Genomic DNA, 23,135 nt, shown 5'->3' with positions numbered 1-23,135 from the left:
GATTGTTTTGGAATAATATATTTTTGTATCTTTTATTAACACTAAAACAGTGTGTGGCAGCTTTTGCCGTTTCAGCTGTGGCCTCTCAGTGGGAGAGAACGGGGAAGCCATTTAACCCTCTCCTCGGCGAAACCTATGAACTTGTCAGGTGAGGAACGTGTACAGTTTTATCTGCTTGTCTAGTCATTTGTCTCAGCCAGTTAACACTGATGAGTACTTTTGTGAGGCTATATTGTCCCAAGGTTGGGTCAGGTGTGAGCAGTTTGATATTCACTGCCACATGAAGGGGTGGAAAGTTTTGGTTCCTTTAGGAAGCTGGATACACACCTGAAAAAGAAAGGAGATCTTTATACTGATGGGATATCATAGAGGAATACAGCATCGAAACAGGCCCTTTGGCCCAACTCATTCATAGCAACCGAAGTTCCTTCCTCAGCTAGTCACTGAGCAATTGAAGTAATTTTGAAGTACCTCAGTTTTCAGTGATCAGCTCCATGTTTTACTTTGAGATACGCAATGGTAACAGGCCCTACTATCCCAGTGAGCCTGAGCTGAGCTCTCCAATTGCATCCATGAGACCAGTTAACCTACTAACCTGTTTTGTAGCTCTGTCCCCTTTGTTTGTGACTTTTCCACCAGTGTGAACATCGCCACACCCCTCTCTAGGTCAGCTATGTTGTGCAGTGTTCAATTTGTACTGGAGATGATTCTCAGGTTCTATTGATGTTTCCACAGGCCGGATCTGGGATTCAAGTTAATATCAGAACAAGTTAGTCACCATCCTCCAGTCAGTGCCTTCCATGCTGAAGGACTCCATCAGAACTTTGCTTTCCATGGATCTATATATCCTAAACTGAAATTCTGGGGGAAGAGTGTGGAAGCTGAGCCGAAAGGAATTATCACATTAGAACTGAACAAGTAAGTAACGAGAATTGTACCCTGCAGAACTAAGACAGCCGAAATGCAGCTCTCGGCCATAATCTAACTGAAGGGCAGAACAGAAGATGGTGTCTTGTGTTGCACAGTGATGAGACACGTTTTTGTTTTAAGAACATGGAACAGTACACCACAATACGTTTCATGTCAGCCCACAATACTATGCCAAACTATATAAACCTACTCCACGATCAATCTCAAGCAAGAGAAAATCTGCAGATGTTGGAAATCCAAGCAACACACACAGAATACTGGAAGAGCTCATCAGGCCAGACAGCGTGGAAAAGAGTACAGTCGAAGTTTTGGGCCGGGATCCGTCATCCTGAATTCCTCCAGCACTTTGTGTGTGTGCCACAATCAACCTAACACATTCTTTCTACAGAGTCTATAGCCTTCCAGTTTCCTTTCATACATATGCCGGTCTGAAAGTCTTTTAAATATCCCTAATCTATCAATCTCCGCTACCATCCCTGGCAGAACATTCCAGACACCCACTGCTTTCTGTGTGATAAACTTTTCTCCACTCACCTTAAAAGGATGCCCTCTGGTATTAGCCATTACCACCCTGAGGGAGGGGAAAAGTACTGGTGGTGCACTCTGTCTATACCCCTCATAATCTTGTACACCTCTGTCAGGTCACCTCTCGTCCTCCAAAGAGAAAAGCCCTAACTCACTAAGCATCTGCTCATAAGACATGCTCTCTAATCCAGGCAGCATCCTGGTAAATCTCCACTACACCCTCCCTAAATCATCCACGTCCTTCCTCTAATGAGGCGACCAGAACTGAACACAATATTCCAAATGTGGTCTAACCAGGGTTTTATAGAGCTGCACCATTACCTCACAGCTCTTGAACCAAGTCCCTGACTAATGAAGACCAACACACCATATGCCTTCTTAACCACCCTATCAACTTTGTAAAACAAACTGGTATTTAACGATAAAAGGAGTTTGCAAAAAATTGTGATGCAGCGAGGAAGGCGAGCTGCTACCTCAGGGGTTCAATCCCAATCACTATCTATATGGAGTTGAACATTCCCTCTGTGACCAGACGGACTTTTCCGTAGGTGCTGCTGTCTCCTCCCACATTCCAAAGGCGTGCAAGTTTTGTAAGATAATTGACTGTTGTGATTAGATTAGCTTTATTTGTCACGTATATATCAAAATAAAGAAACATACGGTAAAATGTGTTGTTTGTAATAACCAACACAGTCCAAAGGTGTGCTGGGGGCAGCCTGCAGGTTTTGCCATGATTCTGGCACCAACATAGCATGCTCACAATTTCCTAGCTCTAGCCCATGTCTTTGGAATGTGGGAAGAAACCCGAGCACCAGAGGAAACCCGCGCGGTCACGGATGGAACATGCAAACTCCTCACAGGCAGTAGCGGGAATTGAACACTACTCTACTGTGCCGCCTCTAGTTTGTGGATGAGGGGTAGAATCTGGGTGTAGTTCATGGGAATAGTTATAGAGCATCACAACAGGTCCTTTGGCCCACCTAGTCCATGCCAACCTGGTCTTCTGCCTAGTCCCATTTACCTGCACACATATTTAATATCTTTGCCATTGTTTGATGTGTTTCTGTTACAGACACAATGAAGCATACACTTGGTCAAATCCAACCTGCTGTGTGCATAATATTATAGTTGGCCGTCTCTGGATTGAACAGTATGGAAATGTTGAGATAATTAATCACAAGTAAGTACCACACTGTGTTTGAATTAATCTTCACTTTGGAAGTGGGGACGTATTAATCGGGTTTGTCTGTTCACAGGTCGGGGGAGAAGTGCATTCTGAACTTTAAGCCCTGTGGGCTCTTTGGCAAAGAACTGCATAAAGTAGAAGGCTACATTCAAGACAAAAGGTAGGATGAATCTTCTGCCGATTTTACTCATTTTACTGTTAGTTTATCAGGATTTACAGAGGGTTCTTGATCAGCTGGGCAAGTGGGCTGAGGAGTGGCAAATGGAGTTTAATTTAGAGAAGGGTGAGGTGTTGCGTTTGGGAAGACAAATCGGGGTAGGTTTTTTACAGTGAATGACAGGGCACCAGGGAGTGTTGGAACATAGGACAGTAGAGTGCAGAACAGGCAATTTGGCTCAAAGTGCCATGCTGACCTTTGAACCTACTCCAAAATCAATTAGTGCTTCCCTCCCATGCAACCCTCCATCTTGTCTATGTGTCTATCTCAGAGTTTCTTAAATATCAGTATAATTGTTTCTGCTATCAACCCAGCTGTGCATTTCACACACCTATCACTCTGTAAAATACCTACCTCTGACATCCCACCCATATTATCCTGCCCGTTTGTATTAGTCATTACCATCTTGCGAAAAAGGTGCTGCCTGTCCACTCTTACATCATCTTATACACCTCTGTCAAGTCACCTCTCATCCTCCTTTGCTCCAAAGAGAAAAGCCGTGTCGTACAAGTACATGGTTCCCTGAAAGTAGTGTCACAGGTGAAGAAGGCTTTTGACATGCTGGCCTTCATCAGTCAGGGCATTGAGTGTAGAGCGTGGGATGTTATGTTGCTATTACACGAGGACATACTTAGAATATTGTGTACAGTTTTGGTCGCCCTGCTGTAGGAAAGATGCCATTAAGCTGGAAAGAGCACAGAGATTTACGAGGGTGCTGCCCTTCTCACCTTAAATGCTTGCCTTCTGTTGTTAGACATTTTGAATTTAGGGAAAAGATACCAGCTGTCTATTCTATGTCTCTTATAATCTTACATACTTCTATCAGTTCTCCCCTTCGCCAGAGAAAACAGGACAAGTTTGTCCAACCTCTCCTCATAGCAAATGGTCTCTCATCTGTGTGGCATCATGGTAGACATATTTAGAAATTCTCTCTACATCCTTCCTGTAATGGGGCAACCAAAACTGAATGCAATACTACCCTATTAACCCATACAGTCACTTTCAGAAAGCTTCCTCTACTTCAATACTGTTAAGGATCCTGCCATTAATAGTATACTGTCCCTTTACATGAATCAGAATGAGGTATTATCATTGTCACATGTTACGAAATTTGTTGTTTTGTGGCAGAAGGACAGTGCAAGACATAGAAATATTAAGTTATAATAAAGCATAAAATAAATAATCAGCAGAAATGAGGAATACTGAGGTAGTGTTCATGCACCATTCAGAAATCTGATGGTGAAAGGCAAGAAACTGTTCCTAAGACATTGAGTGAGTGTCTTCAGGTTCCTGTGCCTCTTCCTGGTGGTAGTAATGGAAAACTGTGTGTCCTGGATGGTGAGGGTCCTTGATGGTGGATGCTGCCTTCATGAGGGATTGTCTCTCGATGATGCGTGGATGGTGGGGAGGCTTCTGCCTGTATTCAAGGTGGCCAAGTCTACAACCCTGTGCAGCTTCCTTTGATCCTGCACATTAAAGTCACCATAATGCAACCAGTGAGAATGTTTTCCACCGGATATTTGTAGAAATCTGCAAATCTTTGGCAACATAGCAAATCTCCTGATGAAGGATTAAGGTTCTCATGTTTTCCTCGAGATTGCACCGACATGTTATCCCAGGATAGATCATCTGAGATGCTGATGGCAGGAACTTGAAGCTGCTCACCCTTTCCACTGCTGACCACTCAAAGAGTATTGGTGTGTGTTCTGTCCCTCGTATATACTTTTGCCAGGCTGAGGGATCCAAGCCGAGAAAAGTGAATGATGGTGTACTGTTAATGAGCTGTTACCACTGTACCAGTCTGAAAATTGTAACCTGCTCTGTTACAGCAAGAGGAGGCTCTGTGCAATATATGGGAAATGGACCGAGTGCCTGTGGTGTGTTGATCCCAATACTTTTGATTCCTACAAAAAAAATGATAAGAAAAATTCAGAAGAGAAGAAGTCCAGCAAATCGGTAAATGATGAATTAATTAAAATTGATTCCTCGTTGTCTGTTCCCATGTCTGGCTGACTGTAGCTTCTTGTGCAGTAACTGGGTCAGTTTGGATTTGTTCTTGATTGCCCAGTGAGAAATAGAAGCAGGAGTTGGCCCCTTAAGACAACTCCACTGATCAGGATCATGGCAGGTCACATACCTGAAGTCCATGTTATTACCCCCCCACCCCAGTCTAAAAGTATATCAGAGACACAAGAGGCTGCCATTTGTGGGATCTGGAGCAACAGATAGGCTGCTGAAGGAATTCATCAGGCCAAACAGCAACCGTATGGGGCTGATTCAGGGTTTTGAACTAAAGCAACAGCGATTCCTGTCGTCGCACAGATGCTGCTCGGCTGGATGAGTTCGTCCAGCAGATTGTGGTTGAACAGTGCTCCCGGTTCTTCTGGCACACTTCCCTTTCTCCTCGGCCATCATGCGCCCATCTTGTAGATGAGTGCTCTCAACCTCACGGGTTCTGTTTCCTGCGCGTGCTCTCACCTCCCTCTCCTCCTACCCAGAGGCCTTGACCCCAGCCTCCACCTTCAGGGGATCAATCTCCCAGTAGCTCCAGGTTGCAGTCCCATCCCTACTCCTCCAACACATCCACAGGGACAATTCCCTCTGCACATCTCTGGTGCTCGTTCCAGTATCCATCACCCACTCCCTTCGCCCCCTTCCCATGAAGCTACAGGTGATGTAGTAACTGCTCAGTACATGTGGTACTTGAAGTTGCAGGCCACAATGTCATTGCTGTGATGTAGGTCCCCAGCCTGATGTCCCTCTAGACCCCAGCCTTCTCCGCTAATCCCTACCCTTCTGTCCCTGCCCTGCAATTTCCTGGGCAGACCTACTGTTTCTCACCTCCTGGTACTCTGCTCCCTTCCCTTGTGCTCCTGGTGTTCTGCTCCCTTCCCCTGTGCTCCTGGTACTCTGCTCCCTTCCTCTGTGCTCCTGGTGCTCTGCTCCCTTCCCCTGTGCTCCTGGTACTCTGCTCCCTTCCCCTGTGCTCCTGGTGCTCTGCTCCCTTCCCCTGTGCTCCTGGTACTCTGCTCCCTTCCCCTGTGCTCCTGGTACTCTGCTCCCTTCCCCTGTGCTCCTGGTGTTCTGCTCCCTTCCCCTGTGCTCCTGGTGCTCTGCTCCCTGATACTTGGCACTCTACTCCTGGGCCTTTTGTTTAATTACTGGCTTTGCTTTGAGATTAATGGCAAAGTGATGCAAAGCAGCTATACATAGACCCCAGAGAGTCTGAAGTACCTTGATAATTCAAGAATCCTGCTGTGATACTTGGGGCTTTTGTCTCCCTCTCTTTTCTGGAACCTGTCCTCTCCGAGCGGACTGGGCACCAGTTTCCCAAATAAAACGCTTCTATTCCTCAGTTGCAACACTTTCTGTGGATTTATCTCTGACCCAGTCAACCTCTGCATCCCTCTCAGACTCCTTGTGGCTCTTATATAATCCTGATACCCTGACATTAAACTTTGATCATTCAGACTCCTTGATGCTGTTGAATTCCCTCAATCTCCCTTGTCCAATTCTCTTCCTTGTCCTTGAAATCTGACTCCTGGCCAAACTTGGATTGGCTCTCTTCACCTTGGCACCGATGAACTTAAGGTTTGCGATCCTGCTGCTCTCTGCGTCTGACATTGAGGTCTCTGCAGTCCTCATGATAGAGGGAAATAGAGGATGCCCCCTCCCACTGTCCACATTGATGGGAGTGGGCTTTAATCTCTGGCTTTGTCAATGACAACTGCATCCCATGAATGAATGAAAAAGTGATCTCCACAGAAACATTGAACTTTTATGTACTATCTTTATTATTGCTGTTATGTTTATATCACAATGCATATCTGTGTGACCATCCTAGTCGGTAGCTTCGGAGAGATCAGAACTCGATGACATCCCACTGCCAGATACCTTGGAAAGTGTACAGGTTATACCGGGAAGCCGGCTGCTCTGGAAAATAGCACCAAGGCCATCAAATTCTGAAAAGGTGAGCCTCTTGCCCTAGAATTCGTAAGAGTACAAGAGTTGGGACGTTAATGTTGAAGTTGCCAATACATTGGAGAGGCCGAATTTGGAGTATTGTGTGCAGTTCTGGTCATCTACCTACAGGAAAGGTATCAATGTGCTTGAAAGAGTGCAAAGGAAATTTACAAGGATGTTGCCAGGACTTGAGTTACAGGGAAAGGGTGAATAAGCTAGGACTTTAGTTCCTGGAATGCAGGAGCATTAAAGGAGATGTTATAGAAGCACACAAAATTATGAGGGATATAGATGGGGTAAATGCTTGCCGACTTCCTCCCCCATCCCCCACCAGTTGTGTATGACAAGAATTTAGAGGTCATTAGTTAATGTTGAATTCGTAGATGTGGGTTCAGTTGCAACACGAGAAGTTGGGATGGATATGTGGATGACACCAGTTTGGAGGGATAGGGTCTGGGTGTGGGCAGATTGGACTAGGCATGAACTAGATGGGCCAAAGCGCCTGATTCTGTGCTGTGTGACTCTATGTCTGTGATAATCCACATACCTCCATTCACTGACTGTTGGTGTGTCTAAATAAATGCCTCTTAAACTCCACTATCATATCTTCTGCCACCACCACAGTTATTAGCTCATTGCAGACATCCATGTCTCTCTGTGTAAAACAAAAACTTGCCTTGCACATCTCCTTTAAATATTCCCCCTATCTGATTAAAGCTTTGCCCTCTAGCATTTGACATTTCCACATTGAGGAAAAACGATTACCTTATCTGTACCTCCCATGATTTTGTAAATTTCCATTAGACTCGGACTCTCCAGAGAAAATTACCTAATGTTAGAAAGCTCGTGATCCCTGCAAAATTTTCTCTAATTCTGCATAAATTTGACCTAACATGCGATCAGATCTTCATGTAAGTCCCAAAACTAGATAAAGAGAACCCAATTAAATAAATAGCACAAAAATATTTTACTTGTTGTTCATTTATTTATTGAGAAAATGATCCAATATTATATGTATTTGTTGGAAAAAATAAGTGAACCTCTGGGGCTTCTACAGAGGCTATTTGGAGTCAGGTTCCTATCAATGAGATGAAATTGGAGGTATGGGTTGTGGAGGTGCCCTGCCCTATAAAGGGACACACAAAGTCAAGTTACTGACAGAGCCTAGTCTTCTCAAGAAAGATCTATTTATGTGCACCAAGCCCCAATCAAAACAATTTTCAGAGGGATCTTATAAGATTTGCAGAGATGCACCAAGCTAGAAAAGGCTACAAAAGCTTTTATAAAGACCTGAGTTTTCATCAGTCCACATGAAGAGAAACTGTCTACAAATGGAGGAAACTCAGCACTGTTGCTGCTCTCCCTATGAGTGGACGTCCTGCAAAGAGCTCAACGTGCAATGCTGAAGGAGGTGGAAAAGAACCCGAGGGTAACAGCAAAAGTCCTGCAGAAATCTCTAGAACTCGCTAGAGTCTCTGTTCATGCATCCACTATAAAGAAAATCACTGAACAAGACCACTGCTTTCCAAAAAAAAATTGCTGCTTGTCTCAAGTTTCGGAAAGACCACCTGGATGTTCTACAGTGCTTCTGGGACGATGTTCTGTGGACAGACAAGACAAAAGTTGAACTTTTTTGGCGGAAATGCACGTTATGCTTGGAGAGAAAAAAGCGCACAGGACACGAACACCAAAACCTCATCCCATCTGTGAGGATCATGGTTTGGGGCTGCTTTGCTGCCTCAGGGCCTGAACAGCTTGCAGTCATTGAATTCAGAATTGTATCAAGACATTTTACAGGAGTGTCAGGGTAGCAATCTGGTACCTGAAACTTAGTAGAAGTTGAATGATGCAGCAAGACAATGATCCAAATTCATGTTCTGGAATGGCCAAGTCAAAGTCCTGACCTTAATCCTATAGAAATTTTCTGAAAGGACCTGAAGCAAGTGGTTCTTGCAAGGAAGCCTTCAGCATCCCAGAGTGTAAGTAGTTTTGTAAGGAGGAATGGCCTAAAATTCCTCCAAGCTGATGTCCAGGACTGATCAACAGTTACTGGAACCGTGTGGATGAAGTTATTGCTGTACAAGGGGGTCACAGCAGTTACTGAAAGTAAATAATCACATACTCTTTCCAATAAATACAGGTAATATTGGATCTTTTTTTTGTAATAAATGAACAAGTATAATGCTTTTTGTGTTATTTATTTAATTGGGTTCTCTTTATTTAATCCTAGTTTTAGGATTTACTTGAAGATCTAATCACATTTTAGGTCATATTTATGCAGAAATCGAGAAAATTCTACAGGGTTCACAAACTTCCTAGCACCACTGTATATCCAACCGCAGAACTAAAATCAGATCTATCATTGCCTACTTAGAGCACTACAACACAGAAACAAGCCCCTTGACCCTATTATTCTGCCTAGTTTCAAATTTGCACCTAGACCATTAGCCCTCCATTCCCCTCCCATATGTATACTTACCCAAACTCTGTCAATTGTGTGCTCTCTCTCTCGCTCTCTCTCACTCTCTTGCTCTCTTGCTCTCTCTCTCGCTCTCTTGCTTTCATTCGCTCTCTCACTCTCTTGCTCTCGCTCCCTCTCACTCTCTCGTGCTTTCGCTCTCTCGCTCTCTCTCGCACTCTTGCTCTCTCACTTGTTCTCTCTCTCTCTCTCGCTCTCTCTATGGTGGGGAGAGTTTGCTGCTGATTCTTGAGTTGGAGAATCTGGAAATAAAAAGTGACACAGCAGACTGTAACATCTTAACAGTGACTGTCTCCCCTTTCACTGTAAAATGTGTGACATCTCTCTGTCCCTTGTTAGTGTGAGGGAGAGCTTGTGGCATTTCAAGCTGTCAGGTAAACAAGCATTTTTGTTGACAGCAGATCATGGTTCCTTTGGGGGCTTTGCTGTTGTTTTGTGGGTGGTGGGCTCTGACGCTTTCTTCTGAAATGGGTCAGAGAGAGGTGAGACTGATGGTTTGCTGCTGCTCGTGCATGGGAAAGAGGAGAGGGAGTTTTGTGGTTCCAACTATTTTCTGCCATTCATTCTTTGGGGTTCTCTTCTGTTTATATGGATGTCTGTGACGAGTAAGGATTTCAGGTTGTATATTCTATTAAAATGAAACCATTTATTGAAATTGAACCATTTGAACTTCTCTTAAGTGTTGTAATCAAATCCACGTCTGCTACTTCAGCTCGCAGCTTGTTCCACACTCCCCCGCCCTCTGAGTGAAGAAATTCCATCTCGAGTTCCCCTTAAACATTTCATCCTTCACCCTTAACATTTAATGTCTACTTCTAGTCTCAGCCAACCTTAGTGGGGAAAAAAGAAGAAAGCCCTTAACTCTGAGTGGAGTCATCGGGATGCCGTCATGATGGCGTTTTTTTAAAGCAGGCTTTCGTGTTTTCACGAGGCCGAGTTGCTAGCTCGACACTCACCCCAGCACGGATGGAAAGCGTGCAAGGGAGCCGGCTGGATTCGAAGTCGGGAGCTTTCGCTCCATAGTCTGGCACTGATGCCACTACGCCACCAGCTGGCTGTTAGTGGAAAAAGCCTGCTGGAATTTCCCCAATCTATATCTCTTATAATTTTGTGTACCTCTGTCAAATCGCCCTTCATTCTCTTATTAGAAAGTTCACTCCATGATGACCTGAAGTTTCAAACTAGAGAAAATCTGCAGATGCTGGAAGTCCAAGCAACACCCACAAAATGCTGGAGGAACTGGGCAGGCCAGCAGCATCAATGGAAAAGAGTACAGTCAACGTTTTGGGCCAAGACCCTTCAGCAGAACTGGAGAAAACAGGAGAAATTTCTCATCTCTTTTCCAGTCCAAAATGAAGGGTCTCAGCCCAAAATGTTGACTGTTATTCCTTTCCATAAATGCTGCCTGACATGCTGAGTTCCTCTAGCATTTTGTGCATATGATGTGAAATTTAATGTCTTGTGGCTGCAGTACAGTGCAGTCATAAAATTAGTGTAAATTACAAACTCAGTGAACAGTGCAAAAAAAAACAAGGTTATGTTCATAGGCAGTTCACATTTCTGATGGCGGAGGGAAAGAGGCTGTTCCTGAATCATTGAGCGCAGGTCTTCAGGTTCCTGTACCTTGTGCCCAATAGTAGTAACCAGAAAGTACGTCCTGGACAGTGAGGATGCTTAGTGATGAACACCGTCTCGAGCTAATACTCTCTAAACCAGCCAACCTCTTCTGTACCCACTCTGAAACCTCCACAACCTCCTATAATGGAGTGACCAAAAACTATATACAATGCTCCAAATGTCGGCAGACCAAAGTTTTATACAGTTGCAACATGGCCGGCCAACCTCCAGAGGAAATATTCTGTTTATCTATTTTGGATCTGCTGTTTATTTCTCCAACTGGGAAGGATGATTGATGCTTTCATAATACCGTGTACCAATTCCAGTTCATTCAGTTCTACTTTGCAAAATCCAGATGCTAAATATCAGTAGTTTTCATTTTTGTAGTGTGAGGGTCTAATTTTTAATAATAATTAATTTTTGGACTACTTTCCAGATGTATAATTTCACCAACTTTGCAATGTCATTAAATGAACTGGATAAAGAAATGGAGAATGTCATTGCCCCCACTGACTGCCGCCTGCGACCTGACATTAAAGCGATGGAAAACGGAGATATAGGTATGATCAGCTATAAAGTTACATAGAAGAGGAAAGCAGTCTTCGTTATTACTATTGTTACGTACCCCGTAACTGGGTCACTTACCAGCAAAGATAGAGAGGTCCATTGAAGTCTGATGGTACTATTTTTAATGGTATTTATTGATAGAAATACACAAAAATATTATCAATGCAAACACACAGATAATATACGTCATCAATACTAAATCTAAAAGCGCGGGTATAATAATAATCAATAAGAAATAGCTCTGTCGTTGTCTAGGGGATAACGTATTGTCCGATGGAAATATAAAAGTCACTTTAGTTCAGTCAAGCTGTAGGCTGCAGCCTTTGGTTGGAGAGAGAGACAGGTTAAAACCTGCCCATTCCTTTTATGATGTCAATCCTTCGCGAGTCGTTGGGAGTTGATTTCCCCGTTGTTAGCTAAAAACCGTTCTTCCGTGGTAAAGGCCACCGATTCCGGGGTAAATGGAAACGGACGCACGTGGCCTTCCACTGGTTTTTGCTATTACGGGATCGCTAGCGTTTCTTCTGGTGCGTCTGAGGGGCTGTTCCCACAGACCCTCTTTTTATCCTGACTCACAGGGTCTCAGGTGTCAATCAGGTTGGGGATGATGCAATCCCTCCACCAACCTCCCCCTCGGTTCATTGCCTGGGGCTTCGATGCATAGTCCAGGATGCAATACACAAGTCCGTCTCCAAGAGACAATAGCTGGTATCAATGGGTCCGCCTTTCAGAGGCCAGGACACATTCCAACTCTTTGTGGATTCTGCATGTCTTTCTCTCATTTCCTGTGTCCCCTGAACTGACTTAATAGTGATCTTGCAATTCTCACAAAGGAGGGGGCTACCCCGCACCCTTCGGCCCCTCAGAGCTGTGGTACATTCGTAACACCCCCTTTCTTCAAAGCGTTTTCACCAGCGGCGAAAACAAAGTAGTACAGAGTCTTACAGGATTTGAGAATCTAACACAATACAAAAACTTTTCCTTTTCACTACAGAGCAATACAGTTATACATTCAATTCAGCATCTAGATGGTTACCGATTACAATTGTCACTTCCTTTAATATCTTAACATCTTGTACCCTACTAAAGTCTTGTAGCATCAGACTCCAATTTAGTAACCACCTACTTTTTTTTTCAGCAAACAAAACTAAAGAGTTGTGATCTTAAGCTTACATGTATACTACAAAAGTTCATGCAAATACCAATCATTATGTTGATTTCAAACTTAACAGGCAGGCTTCCATGGGGGTTGTCTTTTATTATTCACAGGCTTTGTCGAAATCCCTTAAAACCGGTTTCTGCTATTTAAAAATGGCGTCCCCATTAACCCTCGCCTCTTTTCCGGTTAGTTCCCACGTGGGGAGCTTGGGTACCCTGGCGAAATAGGCTTTGCCCGCTTCTTTCATAGGAGTTATTTTATCAACACTGTGTCCCAAACTTAGACCATCTTCTAAATTTCCACCCAATTCTTTAATTTTACGCAGGTTGCTAGCTTTCTCTTCAGGACCCCTCAGGCTATTAGTTTTCAATTTGAACTCTTTGTTCAAGCAGCATTTCAAATTCTGCCTTTTCACACCACACTGTGGAATAACAATAGCATGGGGGGCCCCGTCATCTTCCAACTCAACCTGTAAGTGATCCGCGGGTTTTAAATTTTCTTCATTCGATTTGGGAACTACATATTTCCCGTTTCCTTCAATGATAATATTCAGCTCCCCACTTTTGATCTCCGCATTAACTTTTAACACACCTTCGAGCACAAACACCTGGGAACTCTCACTTCCCACTATTACCAAGGTTAACCCTTTCTTCGCTGAACCAAGTCTATCTGACCCACAAGGACTGCCTTCCGTGTCAGCTGAATCAGATACCTCAGACTTTTTCTGAGTTTCATTACTAGGTTCAGTACCACGTGCATCCACATCTTGGACACACTCCAACGGGACATTTGCCTCTTCCAGGTTTTCAATACCCGTACCCAGTCCAAACTCTAAATTCCCCTGATTCTCCCAGCTACTCTCTGGGCAACTCCCTTCCGGAGTAAACTCAACCCCGCGGGCTGAAACAACCTCATCTGCCAACCCAGCAGACTTCTTCAAGGTAAGGGCACCCTTTTCATCTAGGACTGCCCTCATTTCATTATTGGGAACACCTTTCGAGTTTTCAACTTCTTCAAACAGTTCTGCCAAACCAGACAGATCATCTATGTCCAACTCTGGACCTTTTAACAGCTCTATCTGTTTCTCATCTTTATCTCCTGCCTCTAGAACTTTTCTCCTCGCTAAGGGACGGTCTACCTCCTCTCCCTTACTCTCTTTCACTTTACTACTCTTCGTTTTACCACCCTCTAAACCCTCGTGGTACAGGGTTGGTAAAAACGTCTTGGCCAAATCGATACCGGCCGGATTTAAACTGCTGTCTGTCTCAGCGGCCTTTCTCAACATGCTGCGAGTGATCGCGCATGCGGGATAGATCTTGGACTCTAGGGGCGGAGCCTCAACACTCACAGGCTGTTTTGTCAGCGTCATTGCTGCCCAGACCTTACCACCGGCTAAATCATTACCCAGAAGGACGTCCACGTCAGTTCTCGGAAATTCTGCTCGCACCCCCATTTCAACTGGTCCAGAGACTAGCTCACAATTCATAATGACCCTATGCAAGGGCACCATTTCCGTCCCTTTGCCTATTCCTTTCACAGCTACCATTCCCGTCTTGCGACCAAAATCTAGTACCTTACTGCTGATCAATGATAGTTCAGCCCCCGTGTCTCTCCAGATCCGTACTGGAACTGGGGTGTCTCCCTCCCTCACAGACACGGTTCCGTTTGACATACAAGTCTCAGACCCTTCTCGTACTCTGTCTACCCGGGGCTCTCTTGTCGATTTACTGATTACCACGGCACATCCAATAGGGACTGCTGCTTTCCCTTTTCCTGTCTCTTTCCTCGGAGCAAAGCACCTAGATGCAATATGCCCCCCCTTTCCACAATTAAAACAGGTCAAGCCCGGAAATCTCTGGCCATCTTGCCTTTCCCCCTCAATCTTACCACTAGCGCCCGGCAGGACCTCTGCCTCAGCCGGCGGGCTTTCTCGATCGTTCCCACGGTCTCTCTGGGAACTTTTATTTGAGGAAAACTTTGCCTTGTGGGTTAGGGCATATTCATCTGCGAACCTAGCAAATTCTGAAATGGACTTATTCGGCTTCTCATTCAAATACATCCAGATATCCTCCGAAACACAACCTTTAAATTCCTCAATCAGAATTAACTCCCTGAGACGGCAATAATCCTCTTCCACTATCTCTGCTGTGCACCAACGGTCCAAGAGCTCACCCTTCTCATAGGCAAACTCGGTATACATCTGATTCCACCCTTTTTTCAAATTTCTGAACTTTTGTCTATACACTTCAGGTACTAACTCATAACTCCGGAGAATGGCCGCCTTTACTTTGTCATAACTCTCCTCCTCTTCCTCCTCCATGGACAACGCCGTATATGCCCGCTGTGCCTTCCCTTTTAACACACTTTGTAACAACGCCACCCACTGATCTCTGGGCCACTTCTGATTCACTGCCACCTTTTCAAAAAGCAAGAAATAACTATCAACATCCGTCTTCTCGAACGGAGGTACTAACCTCAACTCCCGACTAACATTAAACCGCTCCTCTTGGTCTGACCCCTGAACTCGTTGCTCTTGCCTTAACTTCCTCATCTCCAAGTCTTGTTTCCTCTGTTTCTCTGCCTCCCTCTCCTTCTCGGCCCTTTCCTTCTCTTTCTCAGCTGCTTCCAGCTGTTTTAACTGAATTTTGTGCTGTCTTTGTTTCTCAGCTCTTTCCTGCTCCCGTTTCACCTCTAACTCCTTTAGCTGGAGTGCATGCTCCCTTTCTCTCTCGGCCCTTTCTTTCTCCTTCTCAGCTGCTTCCAGCTGCTTTAATTTAATTGCATGTTCCAACCTTAATTTCTCCAACTCTAACTGAGCCGTCCCACTAGCTGGTACCTTTTCAGGGATATTTTCCAATACCTCAGCTGCAAACACATTCTTCCCAATATAATACTGAGTTATGGCCCTCCGCACCTCCCGCTTTTTCATTGACAACCTCACCTCTGCGAGGTTTAACCCCTTCGCCAAATTTATCAAGTCTGATTTGGTGGCCGCCTCTAGTACCTCCAGAGTCGGGTTTTCTATAAATTCACCCACGTCCATCTTTGCTGGTTTCCCGTCTGGCTACCCGCGTAACCAGATCCAAGTTTGGACTTAAGCCTGATTCACTGGCCTCCCAATTTGGTATCAAATCTCGAGACGAGAACCCCAAGTTGTTACGTACCCCGTAACTGGGTCACTTACCAGCAAAGATAGAGAGGTCCGTTGAAGTCTGATGGTACTATTTTTAACAGTATTTATTGATAGAAATACACAAAAATAATATCAGTGCAAACACACAGATAATAGACGTCGTCAATACTAAATCTAAAAGCGTGGGTATAATAATAATCAATAAGAAATAGCTCTATCGTTGTCTAGGGGATAATGTATTGTCCGATGGAAATATAAAAGTCATTTTAGTTCAGTCAAGCTGTAGGCTGCAGCCATTGGTTGGAGAGAAAGACAGGTTAAAACTTGCCCATTCCTTTTATGATGTCAATCCTTCGCGAGTCGTTGGGAGTTGATTTCCCCGTTGTTAGCTAAAAACCGTTATTCCGTGGTAAAGGCCACCGATTCCGGGGCAAATGGAAACAGACGCACGTGGCCTTCCACTGGTTTTTGCTATTACGGGATCGTTAGCGTTTCTTCTGGTGCATCTGAGGGGCTGTTCCCACAGACCCTCTTTTTATCCTGACTCACAGGGTCTCAGGTGTCAATCAGGTTGGGATGATGCAATCCCTCCACCAACCTCCCCCTCGGTTCATTGCCTGGGGCTTTGATGCATAGTCCAGGATGCAATACACAAGTCCGTCTCCAAGAGACAATAGCCGGTATCAATGGGCCCGCCTTTCAGAGGCCAGGACACATTCCAACTCTTTGTGGATTCTGCATGTCTTTCTCTCATTTCCTGTGTCCCCTGAACTGACTTAATAGTGATCTTGCAATTCTCACAAAGGAGGGGCTACCCCGCACCCTTCGGCCCCTCAGAGCTGTGGCACATTCGTAACAGTATATTCTGAGCAGCAGGTTTGACGTCAATAAAGTTTGAACGTCTACGGTAAATAATTGGAATTGGTTTATTTATTCTCACAGGTACCAAGACATAGTGAAAAGCTTTGACTTGCATACTGTTCATTTAGATCAAATCATTACAGACTGTGCAATCATTTGGAAACACATTACAATTATTCTTGCAAGGATGGCAGGAAGTGGTGGGAGAACAGGCTCAAGGTAGGAAATTTGGCCAGGGTACGGGATCAGGCCCCTCCACATCTGAGATCATTGTATTTTCCCGATATACTCCCTCATTGTTGGAATTTTTACTTATGCAGTTAATCTAGGTATTTGCAAGTTCATAATTAGTTACACAGCACAAAAACAGATCCTTCAGCTCAACATGTTTGTGCAAACCAAGTTACCTACCTGAGTCCACTTGCCTGCATTTGGCCCTTTCCACCTATGCATTCATGTACTTGTGCATTTGACAACAAACTCGACTTTGATCCTCTCACCTGTCCAATTGTCTTTTAAAGACTGCTGCTGTAGCACGAGGCTGCAATTCATGAAGACGTGCACCTTCATCATTGTCATTTTCAGGAAACCATGTACTCCATTGCTCTGCTCTGCTTCGCTCCTCAGGGCCCTGCTGTTCACTGTGTATGTACTACCCTGGTTTAACTTCCCAAAATGCATCAGTTCACACTCATCTGAGTTCAGTTCCACCAGCCATTCTTTGCTATGGATTAATCCAGGAGCGTTTTCTGGTTATCAGAATCAGGCTTATTATCACTGTCTTACACAACGTGTTTTTTTCTGTTTTGTGGCTGCAATGCAGTGCAAGGACATAAAATTACTGTAAATTATAAGAGAGTGCTCATGGACACGGAAAGAGAGCACTTGGATTCCTTTTACTTTTGTGACTGTGATCTTTTCCCTGTCTCCCATAAAATGCTTTATTATTGTCACATGTACCGAGGTACAGTGAAAAGATTGTCTTGCAACCCATACAGTTTGATTCTTTACGATGGTACATCGAGTAGTGCAGGGGAAAACAATAACAGAGTACAGAATAAAGTGTAATAGCCAAAGAGAAATTGAAGTGGAGGCAGACAATAAGACACAAGTTCATAACGTGGTAGATTGTGAGGTGAAGAGTCCATCTTATCGCTTAATAGTCTCCTAACAGCGGGATAGAAGACCTACTTGAGGTTGGTGGTATGTGCTTTCAAGCTTTAGTATCTTCAGCACAATGGGAGGGGGAGACGAGCAAAGTCTAGGTTGGATGGAGTCTTTGATTCTCTTGGCTGCTTTATTAAGGTGGTGAGAAGTGTAGACAGAACCCTACAGAAAAGCAAGCACTCTGCTACCCTGTGAGTTTGCATTCAAATTTTCATCCCTTTCCCCATTCTCTGACCTTAAACCTACCATAACTCCTCTCTGCTACTGATCTGAGTACAGCTGGATTTATGCTCAGCTATGTGATGTCTATGGTAAAATCCATGTATTCCAGCAATTTGAAGCTTGTATCAATCATCCTAATTTGCAGATTAAAAACAAATTAATTGACACAGGTAGTGTCCAGTAATTACATTGCATTTACTTTCCTTGCCACCTGTCAATCAGTACTTGAAACGAGAATGAAGTCACATCAGAAGACAGCACTGCAGTAGAAACAGAACAAGTTTGTGATAAGTGGTGCTGTATACCAACTCTTTACAGTAGTGATCGCGATGGACTGGTCGATCTTTGAGACTTTCCCAGTAGATCCTGAAAAAAAAAGAAAAATACGCAAATACTGTTGAGAGATTGTTTCCTGCTTGCAGGGTTTTAGTTCCGTTCTTTCTGCCCAGTGCACGTGCGTGTAGCTCACCCGCCATGTGCTGGTCCCCAACCACCGGGCCGCAAGGAAACAATATGAGTCAGCTGCACCTTTCCTCGTTCCCTGTCACGCCGACTGTTGAACTTGAACCCACGCGAGGTCATTACCCAAGCGCGCCAGGGATCACTCGTTGGCCTCGGGTAACTGGCCACTTCGTGCGGCCGGCGAGAAGTGCCGTTGCTACTGGCCTGGAGCGCAGACAGATGGGCACCGCCTCTGAACCTGTTTAGCACACCAAATGTTCGTGGGGAACCCAGTGCTAAAATATTCGCAGACGACCTAATTCGGGCTCAGGGTTTCGTAAGTAGCAGAGCAGCTACCTCGCTGAGATCTACTGAAACCAACTTTTGTCAGCTGATACGGTGTCCTGTCGCACTCCTCGCTCGGTCGGTCTCTCCAAACTGCGACCGCCACGGTCCTGGTACAGGAACAGACACACCTGGCCAAGGCGGCAGGCGGTCAGTCGGTCGCTCTCTCCGGACTGCGACTGCCGCGGCCCCGGTACGGAAACAAACGCAGCTGGCCAAGGCGGTGGGCAGGCGGGAGGCTGTCTAATGAGGCAATGAAGCCCTCAAAACTGCTTCGGTACCCTGAGTCCAAGCACACTGCACTTAAATACAAACCCGCTGAGTTTTTTTCCAGCGTTAAAAATGTGAGCAAGCGGGACAGCAAGTAAGTGCTGAGAGCCACGTAAACTAAATTGTGGCATAGACTGGACATAAGGAACCTGCTTCGAGTATCGCTGTATTCCCGTTGTGTTTACCGCCACCCCCCCCACCCCCCGGCTGGACCTCAAGAATATTGTCAATATTAAACCAGTCCACGGTGCAAAAAAAGGATGGTGACCCCTGGTGTTCATACATTATTTCTGCTTCCGGGTTGTGGGGTTTTACCTCCGGTCTTTTCTGCCCCAGTGCACATGCATGTAACTGATCGATTTGGAGTCGATCTTGCCTTTCACTAAGACCGAGGTGGGGGATCTTGGGCTTAAAAAGGTTGGTGACCACTACTTTACAGTATTGATATTCAAATCAGTTACCTGCAGGCGAGTTAATTATGATGAAATAGAGTCATAAAGCAGTACAGCATGGATAAAGGCTATTCAGCCCAGTCAGACCATGCCCATCCAGCGAGCCCCTATTTCCTGGGTTCATCTCATATCCTTCGTATCCCACCCCTATCCAAGTGCTTCTTAAGTTCTACTACTATATGTCTCAACTACTCCCTCTGGCACCTCTTTCCATACACTCACCAGCCTCTTGTGTGGAAAAGGTTGCCCCTCCTTGAGTCCATTTTAAAACTTTTCTGCCTCACCCTAAAACTGTGTCCCCTACTTTGGACTTTCCTACCCTGGGGAAAGGACTGTTACCATCCACTTTATCTATGCTTTTCATCATTTCAGAATCAGGTTTATCATCACTAACATATGCCATGTAGCATATTGTTTTGCAGCAGCAGCGGTACAACGAAGTACAAAATAATGTTATTAGTTACCATAAGAAATATATGTTAAAAAAAGTGAATAAACAGAGGGGTAGTCTTCACAGGTTCATGGACTGTTCAGAAATCTGAAGGAGGAGGGGAAGAAGCTGTTATTAAAACATTGATGCCTCAGGATCCTGTACCTGCTCCCTGATGGTAGTAACGGGACAAGGGTATGTCCTGGGTGGTGAGGGTCCTAAATGATGGCACCACCTTCTTGAGGTGTTGCCCTTTGAAGGTGATTCTATGACTACAGTATGTACACCTCTATAAAGATGTCCCTAATTCTCCTGCATTGGAAGAACTGGTTTGTTACAGTAACACTATCTTGTCAACTGGATCACCTAGAACAAAGGAGCATCTTCTCCCTCTGTGTGTGTCACAGCAGTGATCTGTATGCACAACCGTGTTAGAAGTTAATTAATTCAGGAGAATTAAAAGCATTAGCATAGTTGTTTACAGAAAGTGACTGTATTTAAAGTGGCAATTACCTATGGAAGGGCTGAAAATCACCTTTTTCATTATCCTGTTTGGTGCTCTCATGAGACGAATGGATAATTGCTGAAAGATTGAGCACAAGAGTTGGGGGCAATCATTTTCCTTCAATCTGCAGCTCCCTCTTGTTTACTGTGAGAGCTCACGTGAACATTCCTGTTCTGCAGATTTAGCCAGTGAAGAGAAGAAGAGATTGGAAGAAAAGCAAAGAGCTGCTCGCAAACACCGAGCCAAGACAGATGCTGAATGGAAAACCAAGTTAGTATTGAATTTTCTTGCTTTATGACCTAGTCATTATTGAAGTTTAAGGAGAGCATTGCAACCTTCTCGCCTACATTTGTATTAAATCCAACTTTATACTGAGTGCGGTTCTTTCGTGTGACAGGATGCAAACAGTGTTTGTTCATATTGGTGTTGATGACTTGAAGTAATTGCCATCCTGTATGCTAGAGTCTGTGCCGACCAAGATGCCCATCTGTAAATTTCATCTGCCTACAGCCCTGTAAATCTTCCCTATCCATGTACCTGTCCAAATGTCTTTTAAATGTGTTAATGTACCTTCCTCAGGCAACTTGTTCTTTATACGGACTACACTCTGGATGAAAACATTGCCCCTCAAGTTCTTATTAAATCTCTTCCATCACCTCAATACTGTGCTCTTTAGTTCTTGATTCCCCATCCTAAGGAAAAAGAGTGTTTTCCTCCTATCTATGCTCCACATAATTGCAGTATATACACCTCTGTAAAATTACGCTTCATTCTCCTACGCTCCAAAAACGCTACAACATCTATACTTACTGCCCAACTGATGAAGGCCATTGTGCCAAAGCTGCCTTCACCAGCCTATCTACCCGTCACACCACCTCCAGGGAACCATAAACTAGCACTGCTAGGTCCCCTCTGTTCTACAGCGCTACCCAGAGCGCTACAGTTCACCGTGAAAACCCTACCCTGATATGTCTTCCCAAAGTGCAATACGGCCCTGTAGTATAACGTGCTCAGGATTGATTTATTTTTAGATGCACTGATTGACCTGTACATGTGCAGGCACTTGAGGTTCGTTAGATCGGCATCATGGTCACTGCTGAAGGGCGTCTTCCTGTGCTGTACTGCTTTATATTACCTTCTCCAGCTCCAACGCCTGTTGAGATATTTCCACCAGTGGAGAGTCCCAAACAAGGCAAGCGTGATTATGGGGAGCTAGCACAGATAGAATAGATAGCCAGAGTCTGTATCCCACGTAAGAGTGACTAAAACATGAGCAGGGGTAGGTTTAAAGCTGATCTAAAGGTAAACTTTTCAGAGTGGTTGATATCTAGAATGAGAAGGTGATGGAGACAGCAACATCTGTCCTTATGGAACAGAGATAAGGAGGACTCTGTTTAGCCAGAGGGTGGTGAATCTGTGGAATTCATTGCCACAGAGGGCTGAGGGGGCCAAGTCACTGGGTATGTTTAAAGCAAAGGTTGATAGGTTCCTGAGTAGTGAGAGCCTCAAAGGTCAGGGAAGGCAGGAGAGTAGGGTTGAGAGGAATGATAAATCCACTGTGATGGAATGGCAGGGCAGACCTCATGAGCCAAATGACTTAATTCTGCTCCTGTGTGTTAAAGGACTTTAAGGGGTCTCTGGACAGGTAATAAATGAGGGATATAGAATTAATACAGGCAAGTGGAGTAGTACAGACAGACCCGATGGTCAGCAATGGCTAAAGTGTCTTTTTCTAAACTGTTACAACCCTGGCTGTATTAGAGGAGTTGAGGCCAGCATAGATTAGCCATGATCGTTACTGAATAGTGGAGCAGGCTTGAGGGACCTGCTCCTATTGTGTTCTTAAACTGCAATTTATTTTATAGAAACCAGGCTGTTACAGTAGCATACCCTAAGGCTCCAGAGTCTTGGATACGTTCTTGGCAACTGGCATTGCCCACGTGCAGATCGCACATCCATCCTGTGACTGCAAGGGCTTTCCCTGGGAGCTCCAGTTTCCTCCCACAACCCGAAGACTTGCTGCTTTGTAGGTTAACTGTAATGTACCTTTCATGTAGCTAGGTTACAGGGCAATAAGTGGGGTAATTGGTTTACATCGAGGAATTACAAAAGGAGAAGAGAATATTGAAATCAGGTTTGCAATCACTGACATATATTGTGAAATTTGTTACTGTTGTAGAGAGTGCAGATACACAAATGAATTGCAAGGGCCGTGGTGAGGTGGATTGGGAGATCAAATTCATCTTTGTCCTTTAACAGGTCCATTCAAGAATCTCAGAGTGAGATGGTGAACAAGCAGGAAACCTTAATGCCATAAGAAAAAACGATAATGTGATTTGATACTCTTTAGAAGTCATGACATGAATATGTAGATTTAATGTTGCTGTGTCCCATGTCGCATTAACCTTGAACCTGGACCTGGAGTATGCATACTCAGCACAATCTGAGTCCAGAGTGCCTCATTACATCCACTCGGAAGGACTCTAACTTCCATCACACATCCAGAGTTGTAATTTAGGTTTTCTTTATTCATACATTTGAAGGTTTGAACTTGTGTTGCTTGCCTGTTCAGCAGAAAAATGGTCAAATGTTATCTAACGATCTTTGCTTCTCTCTACTGTTACCCCCAAAGGAACCAGTTGGCAGAGGGGCCCAGGTTTGGCTTG

General features: G+C 44.6%; 1 protein-coding gene across 4 annotated transcripts in view; it reads left to right on the top strand.

Annotated features, from left to right (window-relative positions):
• The window catches only part of osbpl1a (oxysterol binding protein-like 1A), a 257,078-nt gene that overhangs the window by 220,124 nt on the left and 13,819 nt on the right, over positions 1-23,135 (top strand). For 3 of the 4 annotated variants that reach the window (XM_073045588.1, XM_073045581.1, XM_073045602.1), the window contains 9 exons: positions 51-148; positions 736-918; positions 2,528-2,635; positions 2,712-2,801; positions 4,688-4,814; positions 6,703-6,828; positions 11,354-11,477; positions 20,649-20,739; positions 23,102-23,125. In XM_073045588.1, coding sequence (XP_072901689.1) covers positions 51-148; positions 736-918; positions 2,528-2,635; positions 2,712-2,801; positions 4,688-4,814; positions 6,703-6,828; positions 11,354-11,477; positions 20,649-20,739; positions 23,102-23,125 — 971 coding nt within the window. The remainder of the gene's footprint in view (positions 1-50; positions 149-735; positions 919-2,527; positions 2,636-2,711; positions 2,802-4,687; positions 4,815-6,702; positions 6,829-11,353; positions 11,478-20,648; positions 20,740-23,101; positions 23,126-23,135) is intronic. The other variant, XM_073045597.1, reaches the window with a different exon arrangement.

Source organism: Hemitrygon akajei, chromosome 1 (genome assembly GCF_048418815.1).
Source record: "Hemitrygon akajei chromosome 1, sHemAka1.3, whole genome shotgun sequence".
NCBI lineage: Eukaryota > Metazoa > Chordata > Chondrichthyes > Myliobatiformes > Dasyatidae > Hemitrygon > Hemitrygon akajei.
The sequence above is the reverse complement of the archived record's forward strand: the minus strand, read 5'-3'. Positions and strand labels throughout refer to the sequence as shown.